The 24,713-nt window shown below is 43.1% G+C and overlaps 1 protein-coding gene across 1 annotated transcript in view; it reads left to right on the top strand.

Annotated features, from left to right (window-relative positions):
* The window catches only part of PRAG1 (PEAK1 related, kinase-activating pseudokinase 1), a 61,005-nt gene that overhangs the window by 5,607 nt on the left and 30,685 nt on the right, over positions 1-24,713 (top strand). The window contains exons 2-3 of the mRNA XM_068233604.1: positions 17,145-17,546; positions 21,005-22,509. Coding sequence (XP_068089705.1) covers positions 17,208-17,546; positions 21,005-22,509 — 1,844 coding nt within the window. The 5' untranslated portion in view covers positions 17,145-17,207. The remainder of the gene's footprint in view (positions 1-17,144; positions 17,547-21,004; positions 22,510-24,713) is intronic.

The raw sequence follows: 24,713 nt of genomic DNA, 5'->3' as shown, positions 1-24,713 counted from the left end.
TTAAAATAGGTATGTAATGTGGGGAAGTCAGACTTTACATGTGTAAACCATTAACCATGTGCTGCTTGCTAAAATAGCGTGTAACTCCATATGTTACAACATAACGCTGTTCTGTGAATTAACCCATTGTCTATAATGAACTGTTTTGGCAAACTGTCATCTTCCCTGCTCAGAAATTGGTTAGAAGTGATCGATGTACCACCTGTAGTGGATGCAGTCGAGAAAATGTCTGAAATCAATTAGATTTATGGATCGGTTATGCCGGGATTTACAAATCACTGACAGATTTGATCATTGAAACGGCCAGAACAATGGACTGATGTATGGCTGCAGTAACCCTTCAAGGAATACTGTAGGGGGGGTCGGGGGAAAATGAGTTGAACTTACCCGGGGCTTCTAATGATCCCCCACAGACATCCTGTACCCCCGCAGCCACTCACCGATGCTCCGGCAACGCCTCCGGTTCACTTCTGGAATTTCAGACTTTAAAGTCTGAAAACCACTACGCCTGTGTGGCCGTGCCCTCGCTCCCGCTGATGTCACCAGGAGCGGACTGCGCAGGCACAGACCATACAAGGCCTGCGCAGTGCACTCCGGATGACGTCAGCGGGAGTGAAGACACGGCAACGCAGGCGCAGTGGTTTTTAGACTTTAAAGTCTGAAATTCCAGAAGTGAACAGGAGGCGGGTCCAGAGCATCGGTGAGTGGCTGCGCGGGTACAGGATGTGTGTGGGGGACCATTAGAAGCCCCATGTAAGTTCAACTCATCCCCCCCCCCCGCCCCCTACAGTATTCCTTTAAGGCCTGTATACACGCCAGATGAACCTCGGCCAAGGCGTCCGATAAGTACCACCTTGGCTGCAAATCAGCCCCTGATGCCCCCCAACTGCTCGGCTAGTAATTTACCTGGTGAATCACTTCGGCAGAGCAACAAGAGATTACATTGTTCTCCCCCACTTACTCTGCCCCCCACGTAACATCAATCTGGTGCTGCTCTCTCCACCCACATAGAGCAGAGCGAGTCGCAAAGCAAGCAAGGTGCCTTTACAGCCTTGGCCCTGCAGTGTCGCCTCAGGGATCGGCTCCCAATCCCTGTCGGGCAACTTTAATTGAGTGTTTATACGGGTATTTTGCTGTGAGTATATACACTCTGGCAATTTATGCATGTATTTCATAATGGGATCACCATGATCGAGTGCTGTTGGCACATTCCTGCATGTCTAACAGGCATTGGAGTGTGTGTGTTTGAGACTGCTTTCACAGTGGGACGTTACAGGCGCACGTTAGAGCAGCCTGTAACGCAGCACTGAAAAATCAATGGGCTGTTCACAGTGCCCACGTAGCGTTGGCGTATAACGCTGCACGGTAAATGAAAGTGCAGCGTGCTGCGCGTTATACTCGTATGTGGCTGCGTTCGGATGTTTGCACATGCTCAGTACTGTTTTTTTTTTTTTTTTTTTTTTTTTTTTTTTTTTTGCCGCATGCGCCGTTTTTGTCCGATAGTATGCGTCAAAAATTACGCATCACGGACGCATCAAGAGACTCATAATGCGGCTCTGTATAACATCCAACTTCAAAGCTCACATGCGTTGTGTTAGGGGCACGTTATGCGACCTTAACGTCGCATCTAACGAAAGAGCCCTGAAGCAGGACTCTGCTTCTGAGAATTATTAAAATTGACCTTTTAAAAAGAACCCTTTTTTTTTTTTCTTCTTCTTCTTCTTCCTCCACATCAACTCTCAGGGTAGTGATAATCCAGCGATGATAGCTGCTGAAATTCCAGAGCCCAGTCCTCTGCCAGCTGTAGGCACTACTTCCCTCCCCTTCAGGCCACTGAGCAGCACTAGGCAAGATAACAGTTCTTTCATTGAAAACAAGTGTCCTCTAATCTTCACCACCTGGCAATGGCTGGAAAAGTAAGCACATGGCGACCAGATTTTAAAGAGGGTTGCTCGCCATGATTTTAGTAGTTACTGGTGAGCCACCAGGAGTTTCGAGAAAGAGAGGCTGCATTGCACTGTCCCAGTCAGAGGGGAACCTCAAACTATTAGTAGGACTAATCTAAACCTTGTTTAAAGTTATTTTCCCAAAAGTGCAGGGCTTATTGAAGTTTCGCTGCTTAAGGTGTCTATTTTTGATAATAACCCTTAGGAACTTTATCCTCACCCGCCCCATTGTAATATGCAGTCATCACCTTTTCAGCATGCCAGTTTCCTGGCTTGCTTGCCAATCTTTGTGGTTCAGTTGTGTTAGGGTCCTTTCACACTGGGGCGTCAAATTGATGCAATTCTGCCGCACTCCAGTGCAAACCTATGGAGTCATTCATATTACCTGCGTCACGGTGCATTCCCCAAAAAGTCCTTGTTGTAAAGCTGGCCTGGAACTACGTTACCGCGCAGCGATTAGTGTCGGTCCGGAAGTCATGTTATTCTATGGCTATGGGGGAATTTACAATGTCGCGGCGCGCATGTGCGGAAGTGTAGTGCGCGGAAGTGTATTTTTACAATACGCTTCCGCATACCCCGAAGCAGGAAGTGACTGCAAGCGCACGTCACTTCTTTCTTGGTCAGGTGGGGAATACTTTGTAGTAACGCGGTATTCCTTGAAGGCCTGTTTTTGGTAGTGCGGTGCAGCTGCCGCACCGCTAGTTTGCAGTGTGAAGCTGGCCTTAGAGTTACACACTTGGAAGGAGCTCGCAACAAGTGTTATCCGGGCCTCTGATCTGTATACTTGTTCTGGTTCAGGGATTAAGAAAATATTGGTGGCAGATGATCAGCACACCAAAAAGGGTAGCAGCACTTTCAAAAGGGAGTTAGCAGTGGTATGTTTCTTTAGGCTGCTTTCTCACCAGGACGTTGCGTTTAGGGACGTTATAGGTCGCATAACGTGCCCCTAACGCAACGCCTGGTGGTGGTGGAGGAGGACGCTACCAAGAGCCGCATTAAAAGCAGCTCTTGGTGCGCCTGTTCTGTCGGATAAGCTGCGGAGACCACGTGAGCTCTCCGCATCACATGGTCCCGCCAGCCAATCAGCGGCCGCTCCAGGAAGTAAACACTGCAAGTGCAGTGAATAATAAGTAGCCATGTGCCTGGCTACGTAGCGGCCTCTCCTTGCCTCCTCTCCGCCCATAAAATAAAAAAATTCGCCCATATCGAGCATGTGCAAACAGTCTAACATGCACAGTATGCTGCACTTCAAAAGAACGTGCAGCGTTACTGTGTAACGCAACGTGGGCACTGTGAACAGCCCATTGATTTTTCATTGCTGTGCGGTGGGGTGCATTACAGGCTGCACTAACGTGCGCCTGTAACGTCTAACTGTGAAAGCAGCCTGAAAGTAATCCTCTAGCCTACCTAAAGCATACGAACACTTCCAAGATTAGTCTAGGGGGTAGAAAGTTGACATTCACTGACTAAAAATAGAAGGTTGCATTGACTTCTGCATTAGAAGGGAATACGATGCTGCAGGTTCAGTACTGGCCACAAAGAGTTAATCTTTCAGCAGCACAGGGAAGAAGGAGGCAGGTTAAGTTCTGTAAAGTGTAATTATGAATTCACATTAAGTGCAGTGAAGTTGCCCTGAACAATCAGTATAGTCCTGCTTGTATTTAGGAATGTGTTGTCAGCACACCTCCCACTGACCACTCATTTCGGTTGCACAAGTTCCATACCTCCCAACTTTTTGAGATAAGAAAGAGGGACACTTAAGCCACACCCCTAAACGCCCCTGACACACCCCTTGTCGCGCATACCATAAAGATTTCATAAGAAAAATATGTTGTTTTACAATTCAAACAGCACTGGTCCTCTCTATCCTGGTTCATTTTCCTTCATATTAACATTTTAAAATTAGTAATATATAAATTTTAAAGGATGGGAATAAAGTTTAGAGTCAATCAATCAAACACATTTTTAGTATAGAAATATATATATTTACATAGAAAAAGGGACAAAGTCCTGAAAGACGGACAAATGAGGAGGAAAGAGGGACAGGGCTCCCAAAGAGGGACTGTCCCTCCAGAAGAGGGACAATTGGGAGCTATGTGCACAACTTCAGTGACAGCCCTCCACCACAAAATGATGTGGGGGACTCACTGCAATCAATGGCACTTCTCAGATGGGTCAATCAGCAGAGGTGAGATGTTAAGGGGCTCCCTCTCCACAACAGCTTTACTGATGTTTCTTCCACATAAACTCACTGCTTATCACCTCACTTTAAAATACAAGACAGCCTTTCATAGTGTAAAACTTACATTTTTCTTAATACTATAGATTGCACTTACACAAACTGGCTATAATAAAGGTGGGTGTACGGATCCTCCCCATTCTCAAGCCACCTGGCATGCTTTCTGCTCTTATCTTTGTGGCTGCCACATCAGGTTCAGCTCTGTGTTTGCAGAGCGAGACTGTTGCTGCCTCCTTCCAGCTTTACCCAACTCTCATTGACCCTACACTACGATGGACATCTGACTGTGGTAGGCATTACTGTGAGTTCCTCTGCTGGACAGTTAAGCTACGTACCTACCAGAAGCTGGATCTGGGAATCTGCAACGGCGATGCATCGAACAATCGTTCCCCCATCCATCTTCCAAAATAGCTTATCACAGAAATGACAGGTGGAAACAAGCATTAAAACGATTGTGGTTATTTGCGCTGAGGTCACTGGGGGTCTGAACGATTGCTCGGTCAGTGATCTGTCATGACAGTCATTTAGTTTGAATGATCATCGCAGGTAAATTAAGACAGCTGTCTGTCCAATAAAGTTGTCTTGTCATCTCATCTGGTAATAGAACTAGGGTGGTCAGTTTTTTCAATGTATTTTTATTGCTAAAAAATACACATGCAGTGTATGCAAACTGCTAAAAGAGGCTGAACTAAGGTTAACATTTATGGGGCTCGATTCACAAACTGCTAACCCAGTTAGAGACTTTAGGCATGATAACCATTGCACCACACTGGTGAAAAGCCAGTTTAGGCGTGATAAGTTTAGGTGTGATAAGTTTAGGCATGATAAGTTTAGATAAGTTTAGATCGCGCGCAAAGTCCCATATGCAAAGCAGCGCCATTAAACTCTATGCGAAGTGCACCAGACTTTGCTAGCGCAAAACTTTTGAGCAGCTGTGCACTGCGGTGCTAACCCAGTTAGTGCTTAAACTTATCACGCCTAAACTTATCACACCTAAACTTATCATGCCTAAACGGAGTTTAGGTGTGATAAAGGGCTTTTCACCAGCGTGCTAACTGTTAGCACCGCTTTGTGAATCAGGCCCATGGTATATAAAATAGGTTTGAATATTTAACCACCCAAAATGATAATTAATAATGATTTGGGGTGACAGTCTGCCTGGCCATCCCTTATAGGCATGCATGTACTGTGCTGTGGAGAGGAAAATACAGTTGCAATTGTGTAAAAAGACAAATCTTATCAGCTATACAGGTGTTTAACTTTGTGCACATTCGGGTGTGTTATCTCTGTTTGCCAAGGGGAGAGTTTTGGCAAAAGTAGACAGAAAGGAGTGATGCCTTCTTGGGTTACAAGTAGGTGCATCCCGTATCGGGTTCATTACATTCGTACATGCACTGTGCCTTGGGTTGTTTCCCATGGATTGACTGCCATAGTTCATGTAAGCAGCATAGAGGAATATCTCAGTACCAGGCAGCAGAGAGAAACACCATAAATCATCCCATCCTTGAGTTGTCAGTACTGTACTATTATAAAGTAGCCTGCTTAGTGGTGTGAAACGTGTCCTTGACTCCTGTTCATTTTTAAAACAGCCCAAACTTCTCTACAGATCAGACACAGAAAACAAATCAACAGGTTTTTAGCTATTCTTAGTTTGAGAATACGTGCACCTCCAAGTTTAATTGAAGTAGATGGGCTACAAGACAGGCTTTGCTGAAAATGTGGCGCCTTGACCTATTTCTGGTGTGGAATGCAAGATGCACAAGTATGAGAATCTCCCCAAACAAAAGCAGCGGTAGCTGTGCATAAAGGGAAACAGGAATGCGGACTGATCGGGCTGTGGAGATAGAGCTTCACAGGAATTCCAAGGCTGTTTTCACAGCAAGCAAGTTTCTGAAATAAACTGCCTCCATGCGCTTCATATGCAGAGTGGTATATTTACATTTTTATATATATATTTTTTTTTTATGCCTCCCGGAGGGGAAGCAATCTTTTCCCGACCTTTTATGCAAACGTGCATTTGTTTTTAGGTATTTAATGATTGTTCATTGGCTTATGAGAGGAAACTGTCCAGACAGATTCCCTTCTGTTCACTGACTGTAAGCTCTTGGGCTGACACTCACTGGAAGGAAACATGTTGTGAGTTTATAAACTACTAAATAGTGAATCAAGACTACGCAGGTAAAGTAAGTCTGCAGAATTGGCACTAAAGCTCAAATAGTGCTAATCTGTGGTGATCGTGGCATTTAAAAATGGCTGGGGGTTAATGTTAAGCAAGGGATGGTTGCAGTATAGCACTATAGCAGTAACATTTTCTGATCACAATGGCAGCATGCACAGGCTGCACTGAATCGGATTAGAGATGTGGCGTTTACCACAGAAGATCCTGTGCTACAGTACATCCATTCAGTGCAGATACAGTATTGCACCAACATATGAATATATAAAGTCAGCGCAGGTCTATAGTAATACAGCTTTCGTCATTTTCTGGTATACAGGATCTTCAAACAAAAAGGTAAAGCAGCAAGGCTTACCAGATTCCAACAACCCACATTATAAGGTTGTAAACGAGTTTGATAGATGGCCCGCAGAACTTTCAAATGGTGTCGTTTCGCCAGCGATGTTGCACACTACAGATTCCTCCGGAATATAGTAGATATCCTGAGATCGCAGAGACTCACCAAAGGGGAGTCCAGTAGGATAGTGACATGAAAGATGTACGGCACATCTAAGTGTAAACCGTCTTTATTACATAACAAGTAAAACAATTTAAAAACAAGGATAAAAGAAACTCACATACGGGGCCCGTGCACTGGGAACCCCGAAAAAGTAGCGCGCATAAAATGGTCAATAGAAGACCTCAAATAAAATGGTGTCGCCTTCCCGACCGGTTTCGCAATCTTGCGTCATCAGGGGAGAAAAATTGCACCAACATAGTGTGATCCCAGCCTTAGACCCATTTTCTGCTAAGAAACCCTGCATTTTGAAATGGCGAATCACATGGCACCATGATTATTATGCCATTTTTCTGCGCTCCTATACGTTGTTAAGAAGCACAAGCTCACAAAAATGCAGCAGAACCGACATTTGTAATTGGGAAAAATCATGACGCAAACACATTGCATGGTTTCAATTTGTTTTAAAGGGCAACTGAAGTGAGAAGACTATGGAGGCTGCCTGGCAGCCCTGCTGGTCTGTTTGGATTCAGAAGTGTCTGAATAACACCGGAAACAAGCATGCAGCTAATCTGTCAGATCTGACAATGTCAGAAACACCTAATCTGCTGCAGAGGGTAAGCAGGGCTGCCAGGAAACTGGTATTGCTTAAAAGGAAATAAGCATGGCAGCCTCCATATACCTCTCGCTTCAGTTGCCCTTTAACACTACCCAGCATTTTGCTGTCAGAATTGGATGGCAAAACGCTGCTGGTAGTTTTTTTTTTTTGTTTTTTTTTGTTTCACTCAAAAAATGCTGTATGCAGCGCTTTTGTGGTCGCAATGCAGCAGTGAAGCCACCCTTTTGCAGAGAGTGGTCTAGTGGGCCCGGCCCTGGGTGATACATGCCATGCAATTTCCAGGCAGAAGGGTTGAATCGATTACTTCCAACAGGTCTGATCTGATTTTCAATCGTTTTTCTGATCTATTTTCCGATCACTTAAAGGACAACTGAAGTAAGAAGTATATGGAGGCTGTCCTATTTCCTTTTAAACCATACCAGTTGCCTGGCAGTCCTGCTGGTCTATTTGGCTGCAGCAGTGTCTGAATAACACCAGAAAAAAGCATGCAGCTAATCTTGTCAGAGCTGACAATTATATATGCAAAGAAAAAGTGCCCTTTCTGAAAAGCACCAGACCAATCAATTATAGTAAATGTCACAAAATCTTTATTATGTGTAACCACAAAAGAGCAATAAAAACAATTACAATCTCACCAAAAAAGGTGACAAGCAATGCCTCTTAATTACATACATTGAATGATAGTATAGTGTATAAATAATAAAGGCCAATTTTGGACACCTCCCAAAAAGTTATATAAACCGACTCCACAAAATAACAAAAAAATCAATTGACCTTGATAATTAGCACAGAAGCATCCACTGACATGATTGATGCAAAAAACCTCAATAAGTTACACAATTGTGCAGTATAAACACTGTACTGCATGGTTCTAGTCCAAAATGTTTTCTGTTGCAGAGCTGACAATAATGTCAAACACCTGATCTGCTGCATGTTTGTTCAGGGGCTGTGGGTAAAAGTTTTAGAGGCAGAGGATCAGCAGGGCTGCCAGGCAACTGGTATTGCTTAAAAGGAAATAAATATGGCAGCCTCCATATCCCTTTTGTTACAGTTGTCCTTTAAATCACATAAACCATGTTAGTCATTAAAGGTATCACCGGAAACAACATTTGTTTGGTTTGATGTCTGCATTTGACTGGTCCAAAGCCAAGCTGTATAACATGAACATACAATCAGTGACAACTCTAATTTCGTAGTATCTCAAAGGCCTGGTGCACACCAAAAACCGCTAGCAGATCCACAAAATGCTAGCAGATTTTGAAACGCTTTTTCTTCTTTTTCTGCTGCGTTTCAGCTAGCGTTTTGCGGTTTTGTGTAGCGGTTTTGGTGTAGTAGATTTCATGTATTGTTACAGTAAAGCTGTTACTGAACAGCTACTGTAACAAAAAACGCCTGGCAAACCGCTCTGAAGTGCCGTTTTTCAGAGCGGTTCGCGTCTTTCCTATACTTAACATTGAGGCAGAAACGCATCCGCAATCCAAAATCTGCAGCAGTCCGGGAGCATGCGTTTCTGCAAAACGCCTCCCGCTCTGGTGTGCACCAGCCCATTGAAATACATTACCCAAGCGGATCCGCACCCGCAAGCGTATCGCAAACCGCAGCAGAACCGCTCTAGTGTGCACTAGGCCAACGACCATTTCTAGTCAAGTCAGTGAAAGTTTCCCAGAAATGAATTGGTTGTACAGAAATCTTGCTGCTCTGCACAGGATGTTACCATCAGATTTTTAGCAGATGAGGTAGACAATAAATATTTCCATGATATTGCATATGATTGAATGACATTCAGAACACTGCCACTAGCGTACTATCACTGGATACAGGTCATGCATGTGGCTATTGATTGCCTGCCTCCTGCCCCCCACGCTTCAACTCGAATGACAAAAACAACCAGCTCACTAGTTCATATTTTATTTTTTTATTTTATTTTTTTTGTCCAAAGATTGGATTGAGAAAGTTCTAGTTTTCATAGATTTTTTTTCAAAGTACAATAGCAAAATAAACAGATTACTGCAAATAACTTTCCATAGCCAGGTAGTGAGCTCTCCTACAAAAATAATGCGGAAGGGTTATTTTTAGGCCTTTATATTGTCTGGAATACAAGTATAGATTCCCTAGCTCATTAAAAAAACCCTGCGGGCTCTTGGCTTCCATTCTGTGTAATGAATTCTGCATTCTTTTGTCCACTCCTATAACCAGCAAACAATCAGCATGATGTGGAATTCTATAGCATCAAGGATGCAGAATTTTCCATTTCTCCGCTAAAGGGAACAGATGCTATCATGTTTTGTGGTCGTGTCACATAAGTTCTGGCATGATTCATCCTCCTGTGCTAAGTTTGTTTTCTTGGATGCTTCTTTGTGGTGGTTTCCCTGATCTGGAACAGATAAAGCCATACATGGATGGTCAAATCTGAGAGATACGGCATTCCCAGTCTAGATCACGTGAGCAATAATAGAAATTGTAAATTTGTCCTCAAATGAGAGCATCTTTGATTCTGCCCAAGTTATATCAAAGTATATAATGCCTGGGCATGAAGGACAATATGGACATCTTAGGACCAACAAAACACGCTGTCATGCTCCTCCCTTGGCTATGTAGCAAATAAAGTTTGGAACATTAGGATTGATGGCTATATGCTCATTCTTTCTTGGGTGTCTTATTGAACGGTTAAAACTTTTTTTGTGGTCATCACAATCGATTTTTGGTCCTTGGGCACCAGCATACCATCAGTCCCCCTTCTGTTTTAAGCTGTTTAGTACTCTTGCTTCAAGTCGCTCTATGGATACCATATGTATGGAGTTTTTATGCCCTCTGCAAATTCACACCACTTTCCTCCCATATCCTAAAAATGTATTGGTAATTCAACAGTGACAAAACTAACTAGGTATGTAACTGTGGTAAGGACCCTAGAATGTGAGCTCATTCGCAGACAAAATGTGAATTGTTAAGGTGTCCTTAATGATCCGATTTCCCGTCCAATCCTTGTGATCAATTGGAATTGCACTGTTGAGGTCCACCAATGGAGGGAAAAATGTAAAGCAACCCTATCAGACTAAAATAATAATTCCAAAATTTGAATCGATGGAACAATCGATAGAAATAACACTCACCCTCATTAACAGCATCCAATCCACTTGATCATAGGGTCAATTGTGAAGATTTTACTGTTAATGGGAACCTTTACATGTACTCAGAAATAAGATAACTTTGTAGATAGAGCAAAAAAGCATTGACAAGACGCTAAAAGCACAGGAATGCCAGTGGCGTAACCTATCATGAGCAACCTACCAAAAACAACCCAGGTCACCAGTAGCATGTAAAATAGAGGTTACAGACACAAAACCCTTTTCTTCTGATGACACAAGTGCATTGAATATAAAATGTCTAGTCAGCAGCCGTTACTATTCAGATTCTCACTCTGAAACCATAGAACAGTACAATTCATGAGTTTTACACTATCCCATTACACCTAAAACCGGCTGTCATCCAATACATGTATTGTGAGTTGTTTTTCTGGACAGAGTGCTGTAAAAAGCATTGCTGAGAGCTCAATAAAGTTAATAGCTGTTGTTCCACCATGGGCTTAGACGTCTGCTCTTTACAGTAACACGCGTCTGTAGAAACTACCTGGCTTCAGCAAAAGTACTTGCTGTGCAACACTTGGCGCGCCAGACATATCCTGTCTATGCCGCACAAGGATACACCGCATTTTCTAAACGCAGCATTTGAAGGCCCAGGGAGAGTGTCACTTCATTAAACAGTTTTACTCGAGATTGTCAGGTGCTCTTGGCAGGAGACATACTATATGCATACTGAAAGAAAGGAAAACTAAAAGGTATAAATACACTGTTTCTGACGTTTATACCATTCAAGTACCAGTGAGGCGCACATAAGCCTGGCCAGGCTGCTTGCCACAAGCGCTAGTATCCAGGCAGCTGGGCTGGTCTTTTGTGTCCCAGCCCATATGAAACAGAAATTGGGCAAAGAAAAAAACAGTAGTGAGATTTCCCTTTGAAGAAAATGTGATCTTGTGGCCCAAGCTTATACATTCATTTCTAGGAATAAGAAGGGGAAGGCAAGATACCCCGCACTGTATTATGGAAATCCTATCTAATGTGGTGTCAGACAAGACCAGAGTGAAACATTTTGGCTGATTGTCTCCAGGTGCTGTAAAGACCCTCCTTCATTTCCTCCCCCTCCCATGCAGCTTCTGTCTTTGGCCTGGATTGTGAGTGGCCACTGAAAAGTGGCTATGCTTTCAGCAGCAACATGTCCAAAGGTACATTATTTGCTGCAATTAACACCCACACACAGCAGGGGTCCAGACCAGAGACATGAGAGTCCTGAACTATCTAATGCCAAGGACACACCATGCAATTTCCCATCAGATATATGGGTCAAATGAATTATTTCCGATAGGTCCCATCTGATTTTGTATAAGCGATTACCGGTAAGTTTTAAGTGCATAAAATGCCCGGGCAGAGTTCTAATATTGGGGAAACAAACCGTACAGAATTGCTTCAGTTCTGAACTGGGCAGTATTTACATCAGCGCAAAATTATTAACATCCCATTGATCATCTGTAGATATGACTCCACAATTCATAAGTAAAATAAACCCCCAGAACCAAAGTAAAGCTAGCCATACATCTAGCAATTCTGATTTAATCGACAAAGCGATCGACTTTATTAAGGAATAGACTTCAGTATAGTTGATCGAAAGTCGATCGACTAGTGACCTACACACTACAAACTATATCCTATGCAATTCACCTGCGATTCACCTTCACATTTGATCTGACCGATGTTATGTCTCCATGCTCTGAATGCAAAATCAATTCAGTCGATCGATAGTAGCCAATTCCTGTGCGATCGACCGATATCTTGCATCCAGCTCGATCAACTAATCTGATTGATTTGTCGTGATATCAGCCACTTTTCATCGCTTCGGAATTCTGGCACACACTCGATTCTCTCTCGATTCTATAAAATGATCAAATTGAATGGTCGATCGTACAGCCAAATTGCTAAATGTATGGCCACCTTAAGTGTAGCGGCACCACCGTGTGAGTTGGGCGCAATGTGGTGTTGATACTAAAAATATATTTATATTGCCAATTCAGTATTTTTACTATAGACGAACCCGGCCCTGATTCTCACACTTTCCCCACCCCTACCCCCGCACCTAGTGCCTAACACAACCTGCTCTTCTAATGCCTAATGGCCCATACTCACGAGGGACTTTTGTCGCCTCAACACGCGGCGCGCGCGTGTTGCGGCAACAGGTCGCCCGTGAGTATGGGCCGTTGCACGCGCGCGCACCCCGAACTGTCGCCCGTCGCTCTTGTCGCCATGCGATTGAAAGTTTCAATCGCATGGCAACAGTCTCCGCCGCAACTGTCGCTAGTCCGCGTGAGTACGCGGACTAGCGACAGCAACCTCCATAGAGGTAAATGGAGCTTCCGGCGGGGGGAGGAGGAACGTCGGCGACAGCTTCCGTCTCGCCGCTGGTCCCTCTTCCGCGTGTGTACGCGGAGGGACCTGGAGAGAAGCTGTTGCCGGCCTGTCGCTAGCACGCTCACGTGTGCTGGCGACAGGCCACTTCTGCAGCCCGTGAGTACGGGCCATAACCCTGAATACCCCCCGCCCCTTTCATGCCTAGCACTAACCTCCTCGTAATACCTACCACGCCATTTATAGCTGATCAGCTGTAGCTGATAATAATAATAATAATAATATTAGTGCATTTTACACTGAGACAAATGTACATCTTATACGTAAACCACTTAACGACCAGCTAACGCCCATAGGCGTCAGCAGGTCTTAAGTGGGTTACCATGGAAACGGCCGCTCGATCGAGCGTCCTTTCCATGTCCGTTCACGGAGGGTGTCTCCGTGAACAGCTGCCGATCGCGGCTCGCCGGCAAAATGTAAACACGCGGGGAAGAAATCCCCGCTGTTTACATCGTACGGCACTGCTGCGCAGCAGCGCCGTGACGTAGATCGGCGATCCCCGGCCTCTGATTGGCATATGATAGGCTGAAGCCTATCCTTCAATGCGCAGGACGGATATCCGTCCTGCGCAGCTCACAGGGGGAGGGAGAGAGACGGAGCGCCGAAAACGCTGCGGAGGGGGGGGCTGTGAAGAGCCCCCCGCAAAGCGCAGCAAGCCGGCGGCGATCAGACCCCCCCCCCCCCAGGAGGACATCCCCCTAGTGGGGAAAAAAGGGGGTAAGTCTGATCGCCCTGGCTCTATCCTGATCTGTGCTGCGGGCTGGAGAGTCCACGCAGCACAGATCAGGCAAACCATCCCTGGTCCTTAAGTGGTTAATGGACATGAACTCTTGTATGTATTTAGAGAGTTTAGCCTGTCTAACTCCCCTTCATCTATGACACAGTTGTAATTGATCTCTCAGTTGTCAGTTGGCTGCCTTGCCAGAGCAAATAATTTGTAAACGCAGGATGTTAACCCTATGTCTGCTTCCATTAAAGCAGGAAGTAGACACACTGCAGATTTATTAAAGGATCGTTATCAGCTGTAACAAATGTTTTTCTTTAAAGAGAACCCGAGGTGGGTTTGAAGAATATTATCTGCATACAGAGGCTGGATCTGCCTATACAGCCCAGCCTCTGTTGCTATCCCAAACCCCCCTAAGGTCCCCCTGCACTCTGCAATCCCTCATAAATCACAGCCACGCTGCTGACAAACAGCTTGTCAGAGCTGGCTGTGTTTATCTCTATAGTGTCAGTCTGCTGCTCTCCCCGCCTCCTGCAGAACTCCAGTCCCGCCTGCATCCCTTCCCTCCCTGCTGATTGGAGGGAAAGGACAGGGGCAGGGACTGGAGCTATGCAGGAGGCGGGGGAGCAGCTGAGACTGACACTACAGATGTAAACACAACCTCACAGCATGGCTGTGATTTATGAGGGATTGCAGAGTGCAGGGGGACCTTAGTGGGGTTTGGGATAGCAACAGAGGCTGGGCTGTATAGGCAGATCCAGCCTCTGTATGCAGATAACATTCTTTAAACACACCTCGGGTTCTCTTTAAAGGTTATTATGCAGTTGATTATCTTGTATAGCAAAGAGGAAGTTCTGAGTTCAGGTCTGCTTTAAATGTAACACTTTTTTTGCGATAACATTCCTTTTAATTAGGAGCAGGCAGATTATTATGGAATTCAGGAGATGGTAGGAATTCTTTAGGAGCCTGTTTTATTATCCACAATTGGGGAAAACTTCAGGAGTTAGGTGCCAGCAGTGAATTTTAAGGAGCGCTGGCTGCCTGGTTATTACCTGTTTAGGCACCAGGCCTGCATGCTTCTCAGTGCAGTCTGAGCTGCTGTCATGAACTGTCACCCCCATATGGCTCCTAGTTTTCCCTCATCACATGACTTACTGGGACACTAGGAACCATGAGGAGGTGTGTGACAGCAGGTTACTGCAGACTGGAATGTAGTAAGGAGGTTTACCTTCAAAGCTTCATTTGGGAAACTCCATGAATTGTGTTTAAACTACCTTTACAAGCTTATATGGCAGTCCTGTAATATAGGGACTATCACATTCAGCAGTATAGCAGATGTAAGTTGTAATAAGGCTGCTTGGGCTATTTGAAGCATGTAATTGTTGAATCAGTGGGGCTGTAGCAGTTGGTAATTGGAAAAGCTACCTTTTGATATGGTAAATGGTCAAGGTGTCATTTCTAATGGTCATTATACTGACAAAGGAAGGAGGTGGCCGTGGATTGCTTTGTTGTAGAACTTTGTCACAGAGCACAAAGGTGCTGCTGATTATTCAGTATAAGAATTCCTGCACAGGAAGAAGACAGACGTGATCACAGGGTGGGTTCATATTAGATAAAACTTGCCAAATGCTGAGTAATGCATCTTTCAAATGACACACAGAAAAGTAACTATGATTCATTTGAGGCAGGGTCGGGCTGCTACTGCCGTTTACCTGAATAGAAATCTGATGAGTGATCACCATTTTATAAGAATCAGTTAAAATGAACTTGAAGTGAGAGGCACATGAAGGCTGACATATTTATATAAACAATGCACATTGCCTGGCTCTCCTGATGATCCTATGCTTCTAATGGTGGCCATACATCTAGCCATGTTTCATCCCGATGGCCAATTTCAATAATCTTATCAAATTAGATGAAAATTGGTGCCACAACAAGCACATGGCCGATTGATGAGTTGACCAATTTCGGCCCAAAATCTGTCAAATGTATCAATCCAGCAAGCTGGAAAATCTCAGTCTGAGGTAGTCGATCGGGTGCACAGGGGTAACGGCGTGTCATTTCCTCACGAACGCAATCAACATAAGCATGCAGATCATATGTTTGACTGGATATGGTACTTGTTTCAGGTGCGATTCAGACGCTACTGACCAGAAAAAATAGCAGAAATTCCAGGCAACTGGTATTGTTTTAAAGGGAACCTAAACTGAAAGGGATATGGATTTTTTTTTTTTTTAAATACCAGTTGCCCTACAGTCCTGCTGATGTCTTTGGCTGAATCACACACCTTAAACAAGCATGCAGCTAATCCAGTCTGACTTCAGTCAGATCACCTGATCTGCATGCTTGTTGAGGGGCTGTGGCTAAAAGTATTAGAGACACAGGATCAGCAGAAGAATTGGGCAACTGGTATTATTTTAAAAGGAAAAATGCATATGCTTCTCAGTTTAGGTTCCCTTTAAAAGTAAATAAATATGGAAGCCTCCATAGGTCTCTCACCTTTTGGTTCCTTTTTAAGAAAATGCATATTTAAAAGCCTAAATCACTCCCCCTTTAGCCACAGAGAAATGCTGGCGATGCCGTGCTTGCTCTGTTGGTTGAAACCTTCCTTCTGACTGATAGTCCTAGTCTCTAAGGGCTCATACACATGCCCAATGCATGTCGCCCTTCGGGGATCAGGAACTGATCCTCTTGGGGACATCGCTGAGCCCTGCTGCACACACGCGTGTCAGCTGTGTTGCTGTGTGCAAGGGGGTTGGAGGGACAACGAGCGGTGCATGCGTGAAGTCACGCAGTGGGTGGGGGTCCGGTGCGAACAATGAGATCATTGGATGGGAGTGACGTTGCTGGGGTTGGGTGCTACACACACGCTGAGGCGGTTATTATCGGCCGCCTAAGCCGACTTAAGTCAGACATGTGTACGCAGCTTAGTAGGGATGGACAAATGCTATATTTCATTGGTCCATTTTGAAGCTTCATAAATGCATAAAATTGACATAAACTTGCTTCAACTCTGAATTACCGGTATTTGCATCACATTGACCACCCCCAGTATAACTGACATTCAGTACAGAACCTGTTTATTCATAGTTAATTTAAAATAATGTTATACTAATTAAATGCATGTTAAAAACCTATGTTTGCGTTTAGGCAGCAAGCAGAGTCGCATATAGAAATTTCTAGAAGAGGTGTGATGCTATGCTCATTTCAGACAAAGAAACATGACTATCATTACCTTTGGCCCCACAATGGCAGAGATTCTGTATAGATCTGTAGAAAAAGTCATTTGTTACCGTGTAGATTGTCATATACCTCGCTGCCTGTTTTTAATGTTTTCTTGAAGAAAGTGACCAGTTTTGGTGGGGCCATTAACATCAGTGTCAAAAAGAACATTTGTTTTAAATTAATTTTATTCCTTTTTTTTTTTTCAGAGCCTTGAAGAAGCCCCCATTTTTTAACCGCCTTGGCATGCACAAGATGTGAACTGTAACCCTATGCACAGATCCATCACAGCGACAAGTCAGCGCCTGAAAATGTCTGTGTGCAATGACTTTGTGGAACACATTTGGAAACCTGGATCATGCAAGAACTGCTTTCATCCAAAAAGTGACCACCGTAGGCCTCAGGCACTCACTGATGGCAAGAGCAGCAATTTACCATCCTTGCCAACACTTAATGGGATTAGGACCAAGACTGACAACTCCAACCAAGATGATGACATTATAATTGCTGCTCTGTACTCCAAGCCAACCATAGCAGTTAAACCAACCATGATTACCTCAGATACTGCAGAAGAATGGACACAAATGAACAGCACAGAGGGACTTTCTCAGGTATGTACTGTATTTATAACATACATTTTTACATTGGCGCTGTCTTTACTGGAATAATCCATCCTTTGCACATGTTCTTCTCAGGCTTTTGTACTGAAAAGCTATGATTATGTGCATACATTACATTAGGCAGCATTTACTAAGCATTACTGCATGCGGAAATGCACAAAACAGGTGATTTTACCAACCAGTGAGGTAAATTGCTAACATCTGCGATAAATACCTCAAGAAATGTCAAGAACTTGCAATTCACAAAGATTAAAGCATTCGGCAAATCAAACACAATTGTTCAGCATTTACCTCCAGCTGTTAGCATCTCCGTACGGTGTAATGTTACTGACTGGAGCAGACAGCCAATAGGAGGAGCCTCCCTGTCCTGCTAATCACTTGATAGGCAACAGCACCCTGGCCTACAGGGCTTAAAGAGAATCTGTATTGTTAAAATCGCACAAAAGTAAACATACCAGTGCGTTAGGGGACATCTCCTATTACCCTCTGTCACAATTTCGCCGCTCCCCGCAGCATTTAAAGTGGTTAAAAACAGTTTTAAAAAGTTTGTTTATAAACAAACAAAATGGCCACCAAAACAGGAAGTAGGTTGATGTACAGTATGTCCACACATAGAAAATACATTCATACACAAGCAGGCTGTATACACCCTTCCTTTTGAATCTCAACAGATCATTTGTGTGTTTCTTTCCCCCTGCATCTCTCATGCACTGAAGTTTCAGGCTGCTCTTTTCTTCCTGCAAACAGCTTTGCCCTTGTCTGTAATTCCTCACTATGTGAAAGCCCAGCCAGCTCAGAGGACGATTTATCCAGCTTGTAAAAGAGAAGAGAGAAGCTGCCCTAATCTAAATAATACACAGGCAGTGTGCATAGAGGGGCCTGGAAGGGGGAGTTCATAGCAGAACCACAACACTGAAGAACTTGCCAGCCTTCCAGACACAGGCCGACAAGTCTGACAGGGGAAAGATACATTGATTTATTACAGAGATGGTGATAGTAGAACGTGCTGCAGTAAGCCAGAACACATTAGAATAGCTTTTGGAACTTGTAGGATGATAAAAAAACAGGATGCAATTTTTGTTACGGAGTCTCGTTTTTTACTTGATCGCGATCGCGCCGCGAAGCGACTTTTGCTGCGATTTTGCTATGCAGTGCAAAGCATAGCAAAATCGCGGCCGCAAACGTCGGGGAAACGGCAGAATTGCGATTCAGCAATCGCTAGCGTTCAGCGCGAACGCTAGCGACTGCTAGTGGAAAAGGGCCCTGAGTGAATGCTGGCCAATGTGCTGTAGAAAGGTATGGAAGAAAGTAGACAAAGGTAACAAAGTTTCATGTACAACAGTAGATGTACTTTGTAACATTTTAGCATTCGCACAAGTTCAGAATCTTTGCACTATAAAAAAAAAAAGTATCCAGCTCACTAGACACACATGCCCTTATTGAATTACTTTTTTTTTCTTAAGTTTCTTTTCCTAAGACAGTTTTTCACCTTCTCTTAAAAATAACTTTTCAGCAGTTTGCAATTTTAAAAGTACCAATAAGTAGGTGAAAAACTACGATCAAAGTTATTTTGAGTATTTTCCTGCTCCCTGGTGGTTTAACATGCATTTTATTGATATGTGAAAATAATCCTAAGAGAAGACTCAGGGGAAAAAAAGTGAATTGAATAAGGGCCACAGAGAGCTATCCCAACAGACAGAAATCTGTGGATGTGGACTCCCCCTTCTTACACTAATACCTAGCTATATACCCTTGTGCATCATGTGGTGCTTTGAGAGAGTAACAAAAATAGTAATTCAAGGTCAGTGGTACCACGCCATCAATGCCACCAGTGTCTAGTTTAGCCTGTGGGAGTCTGAGTAATTGAACCCACTTGCCATTAGTGGGGGCAGGGAATTTGCTACCTCCTGCTGTTTTAAAACTCAGTTCAACTTATGGTTGTTATGGTGTTTTTAGCCTGCAAAGGTTTTTATTCGCCTAGAACATAGTGCAAAGTAAAATATAAAATTGTTTCATTTGGATTTTTTTTTTTGTACTGCAGATGACTTTTTATCTCTAGTCCAACTACTTCCTTTAATCTGAAAGTCAATATGGGGTGCTTTTTCTGAAAAATCTACTAAATGCTAAAAGGCAGCTGGTATCGCCTGCATGGGCCTCTTGCAATTGGCATATAAGCTCTGGTGTACTGGCCAGTATCATTCATATGAGATGACTCTGTATACAGCATTTTTATATGATTATCTTTAAAGGGTAACTTTAGCTTTATACAATTCTCCTAAGAAGCTTTAGAATTATCCCTTAATGAGTACTTTACATGTATGATTTATCTATAAATAAATGACAGGACAGTGGAGCCCCTTTGTTTATATATAGTGGCAGCCCAGAAGTTTGGCCCAGTGCACACCAAAAACCTCTAGCAGATCTGCAGAACGCTAGAGGTTTTTGAAGCAGATTTCAGAGCGATTCTAGGCATGTTTAGAGACGTTTTCTAAACATGCCTAGTGTTTTTTGGAGCGTTTTTGTGTAGCAGATTACAAATATTGTTACAGTAAAAGCTGTTACTGAACAGCTTCTGTAACAAAACTGCCTGGAAAATTGCTTTGATCTAGCGTTTTTCAGAGCGGTTTTCCACTTTCCTATACTTTGCTGCAGCCCCCAAGTTTGTGGAAAAAAACTAACCTCTCTGGTGTGCACCATCCCATTCACTTTCATTAGCCAAGCGGTTTTCCCCCTGCAAGCGTTTTAAAAAACGCTTCAAAACTGCTCTGGTGTGCACCAGCCCATAGTCAACATTTCCTTGTCTGCACACTGAAATACAATTTTTTTTTTTTCAGTACAATTTTACTATGCTATTATATTGTGTAACAGAGAAACTGTCTAAAGTGTAGACAAGGTTATATAGACAAGTGTCTGTGCCACAACTGTCCAAACCAGGCTTTCTCAACCAGGGTTCCTTGAGTGCTTTGCAGGGGTTCCTTGGAATTTTCCCCCATTGTAGGGGAAGTGTAATAGAGCATACAATAATAGGTGGTACTGAAACAAAAAGCACAAAATTGGGGGCTCAGGAGACAGTATAATGAGTGGCAGTGTAATTTGGGGTAGTGAAATAAGCAACTACACTACTTTTAAAGACTATGCCTCCTGCAAAATAAAAGCAGGGTTTCCTCGAGATCAAAAAAATGTTTGCAGTAGTTCATTGAGATCCAAAAGTTATTTGCAGGGTTCCTCCAGGGTAAAAAGGTTGAGAAAGGCTGGTCTAAACTATGGGGCTCTGCTGTTTTAATATGTTTCAATATAGAGGTAAAATTAATAAGGCAATATATTTGCATTATTGATCATGGCTTCTTTTTGACGTTTTATGGATCTTAGTATGGATCTTGTCTTGAATTTGTGGGTTAGTTTGCTTTTATAAAAAATAAGTATGCTTAATGCCACCTTCTGTGCCTTAGGTAAACTGGAAAATGTCTTCAACAAACCATTCCATATTAAAATCTGGAGATACTTCAAAAGTAATCATGGATAACCTTAACAAACCTCTCAAACAGAATTATGGCTCTTCCAGTGTCTTCAATGGGCTTCCAAGTCCAGATAAGAAAATTGAAATAAATGCGGTGCACAATCTGACATATGTGAGCCACTTCAGTGGTCAGGTTGACAAAGCTGTATTTCTCAAAGAAAAATTACCAACATCTCAACAGCAACAAACCCAGTCTTCAATCGAAAGCTGTGATGAGGCCTCTGAGAAACTGCGCTGCCATCGAGAGGACCCAGCTTTAATTCCTTTAAAAAGTAGCTGTGGTTACAGCACAAGAGCACAGTCTATTACAGACAAGCCTTCTGCCCATGGATCTTTTCTTTCTAGAGGCACTGCAGCTTGTGAAACGTCTGTTAGACCTGATGCAGTATTGTGCACCCAAACAAAGCCTGTGAACTCAGAACTGGCATCTAGTAAGAACAAGTATTTCAGCAGAACAAAGGTATCATTGCCGTCTGAGTCAGGCTGCCAGTCAGAGACACGCTCATGCATCAGTATGAAGGATGGCTCTCTTACATCACCAACTTTTACTGGTTCCCAGACTTCTGAGTTTCATCCACCTTCATTGCCAGCTGAACTGAGAAAGGATATTGAGCCAATATATGCTGAAAGCTCTAAGAGGAAAAACGTCTCAAGTAAAGTAGTAACAGCCATGTGCCAGAGAGAGAAAAGGGAAGATGATGGCAAGAATCAGTGCTTAATAAGTAGCGACAGAGTACTACATGAGACAGTGACACCTGTGACTGCTAGGATAACTGTCATGGCAGCTCACACAGAAGATGACAACAGAACAATCTATCTGAGCAGCCCAGACTCAGCAGTTGGTGTTGAATGGACGTGCAGTAGTCCATCCTCTGTTGAGAATATGAGTCTATCACCTACTTTTGTCTGGGGTGAGAGAGGCCAAGGAAAAGGTGATGGCAGTAAAAAGTATCAATCTTCCTTATCACAAAAATACCATTTCAGCAACAGCTTCATTGTGCCTTCCAAGTCCAACAAATGTGATGAGCTTAGTCCTTCTAGAGTTACTTCTCCAACACACATGTCTGGGACAGCATCATCTATTTTCCACAAAAAGGATTCTTTGGAGGTGAGTGACAGGTGCCTACCAACTGGAGATCGTAGACAGCGCTTTCATCAAGCAAAATGGAGTCGACAGTGCAGGATTGATGAGGAAGAGGAGGAGGAGGAAATATCATCTGACTCTCTGCAGTCAAGGACAAGTGCTGGGAGCAGTGGGCAACTTGGTGCACGCAGCATTGTCAGTCATAGTCATGAAAACAGTGAGACCTTAGATGACCAGAAAGGTCAAAAAGGCATGAGTAAATCGGCCTCCTGTCCTGTTGAACTTTCAAAAGTAAATAGTGAAGCTGAAGATTCCAGTCAACCCCCACCACCTCCTCCAAAGAAACAGACCAGGTAAGACATACATATTGAAAATTTTACATCCTATAAGATCTACTATAACTGAAAATATTAGTGGGTTTTTTTTTTTGTTTTTTTTGTTTTTTTTAGGATTGGGGGGGGGGGGGGGGGGCTAAACGTTCCATCACATTTTTATTACTGTGTGTATTCTTCTTTGGTACGTCTCCTGACTCCCTGTACCAATGTGGGAAACCGTTAAGATGTGAGGCTATTTTTTTGTTTATTTTTTTTTTTACTGTTAAATCTGAGAATGCACTTGAAACTTGTAATGCTAGTATTTCTGTGCTTTACGTGTATATTGTGTTGTCTCTTAACCTGAGGATAGATTGTGCGTCTTTGGAATTGAACCGAAGATACAGGTGCACACAGTTCATAGTTCTACAAAGTGCTCCTATGAGTAAGAACACGTTTAGTGCGCTAGAATTTTCTCAGCATACATTTGAAGGTTTTTCAGACACTCAGTAAGGGCTCTTTAGCCTCTGCAGCGGATTCTGCGGGGGGTTCCGGCCGAATCACTAGGGAAAGCGATTCGGTCGGCGGTGCCATTCTCCTCTATGGCAGAGTTTCCCCGTGCGATTCATGTGCGGGGAATCTCTGCGGAATCGCGGCGGTTTCCGCACTAGTGGAAACGGGCCCTATAGGTTAAAGTGCTCAGTAGTAGTAGTCAGGCAAGAAACTAAAAAGAAAATGTTTATACTAGCCTTACATATAATTGTATTGCTTTATTTAATTGGACACCATGCAATTGTTAAACAGACCATAAACTAGTGGCCCACAAGACATATATTTTTACAGAGAATCTAAGGAAATAAAATGTCTGCCGTTTAAGTAAAGACTACATGGGGGTGGGGAACAGACTGGTCTGCCTGAGGAGATCAGACTGAGGGCTGGAACCCACTAGAGCAAATTTTTTTTGAGCATTTAGGGAGCGCTTTAAATTGCTAGAGCTTTCCCTAAACACTCTGCCAATGTAAATAAATGTTACAAATTCCACAGTAGCGATTGCGCTTAGCAAAATCGCAGTCGCAGGACATGCAGCATTTTGGGAGCATTTGCGCTTCAATGTTTAGTAATATAAGTGCTGGCAAATAGCTCATGAATTGCTACACATAGCGATTTGAGCACAATTTTAAATGACTGCAAACTGTAAAAAAAAATTGATACATTGAAAGGACCAATTACAAGTAAAATCGCAAATCGCTACACAATCGCTGTCAAAAAGCGTACACTTTTTAAAATCTCTCCTAAAAGTGCCAGAAATCGCTCATGAAATTGCTTACATAACGCTAATTAAAAACTCTAGCGATTTGTAGTGGGTTCCAGGCCTCATTCTGGAAGAAAGCACCTGCTGAAGGAGCTCCTGGCTAGATTTATATGATGTCTGCTATTAATACACTAATAATTACATGCTTTGTTATGGAGTTCCTATAGAGTACACAGAAACTATTAGAACATGTGTGAGAATAAATGTATGCATGTGTGTATATAGTACTTGTTTATTCTTGGTGTCAGTTCAGCAACAGGCATTCATGATTTTTTACTAGCAAGAATTGGTAATCACAAGGCAGAGGAAGGCTGAATGGTGCCAGTAAACAGCTACTTGTTAGTTTTATAACCATAGGAATGTGGCCTGTACTAATGTATTCACAGCTTATAGCCTGGGGATGTGAGATGTTTTCAGCTCATTCCAAGAGCATATACGGTACTTGTCTTACGATAACTGAGACTTGGGCAACCGCTATTATGCCTGAAGAACATTGCTGTGTACATGCATCACAGACAAACCCATCTCGTCTATTTATTTTTTTTGGTCAGCTAAGCAGTTCTGTTAGTTATATCTAAATGTTCTATCTAAAACAGGATCTCGCTTTGCATGAGCTTTGGCTTAACTGCTGAGGGAAGGTATTGATTGATGTTTAAATTGTCACAATAGGAAGTCAGCTGTTTTAAAAAAATAAAATTCCTGCCCAAAGGAAAATAAGTTTTGAGGTGATTTTTAGATCTGATAAACTTGTAAGCTCTTTAAATCAGAATATGATTAAAATTTAGCAATGACCTTGTACTACCTTGCACTACCTGATAATAGCAATAGGAGGTAAAAAAAAAGCTGGATGATAAGATTGGTAGTGATGTGATCCCACATTTGGTGCGCCTGCTTTTTTATTTTATTTTATTTTTTATAACTGGTAGGGGATAGA

Source organism: Hyperolius riggenbachi, chromosome 1 (genome assembly GCF_040937935.1).
Source record: "Hyperolius riggenbachi isolate aHypRig1 chromosome 1, aHypRig1.pri, whole genome shotgun sequence".
Classification (NCBI taxonomy): Eukaryota; Metazoa; Chordata; class Amphibia; order Anura; family Hyperoliidae; genus Hyperolius; species Hyperolius riggenbachi.
The sequence above is the reverse complement of the archived record's forward strand: the minus strand, read 5'-3'. Positions and strand labels throughout refer to the sequence as shown.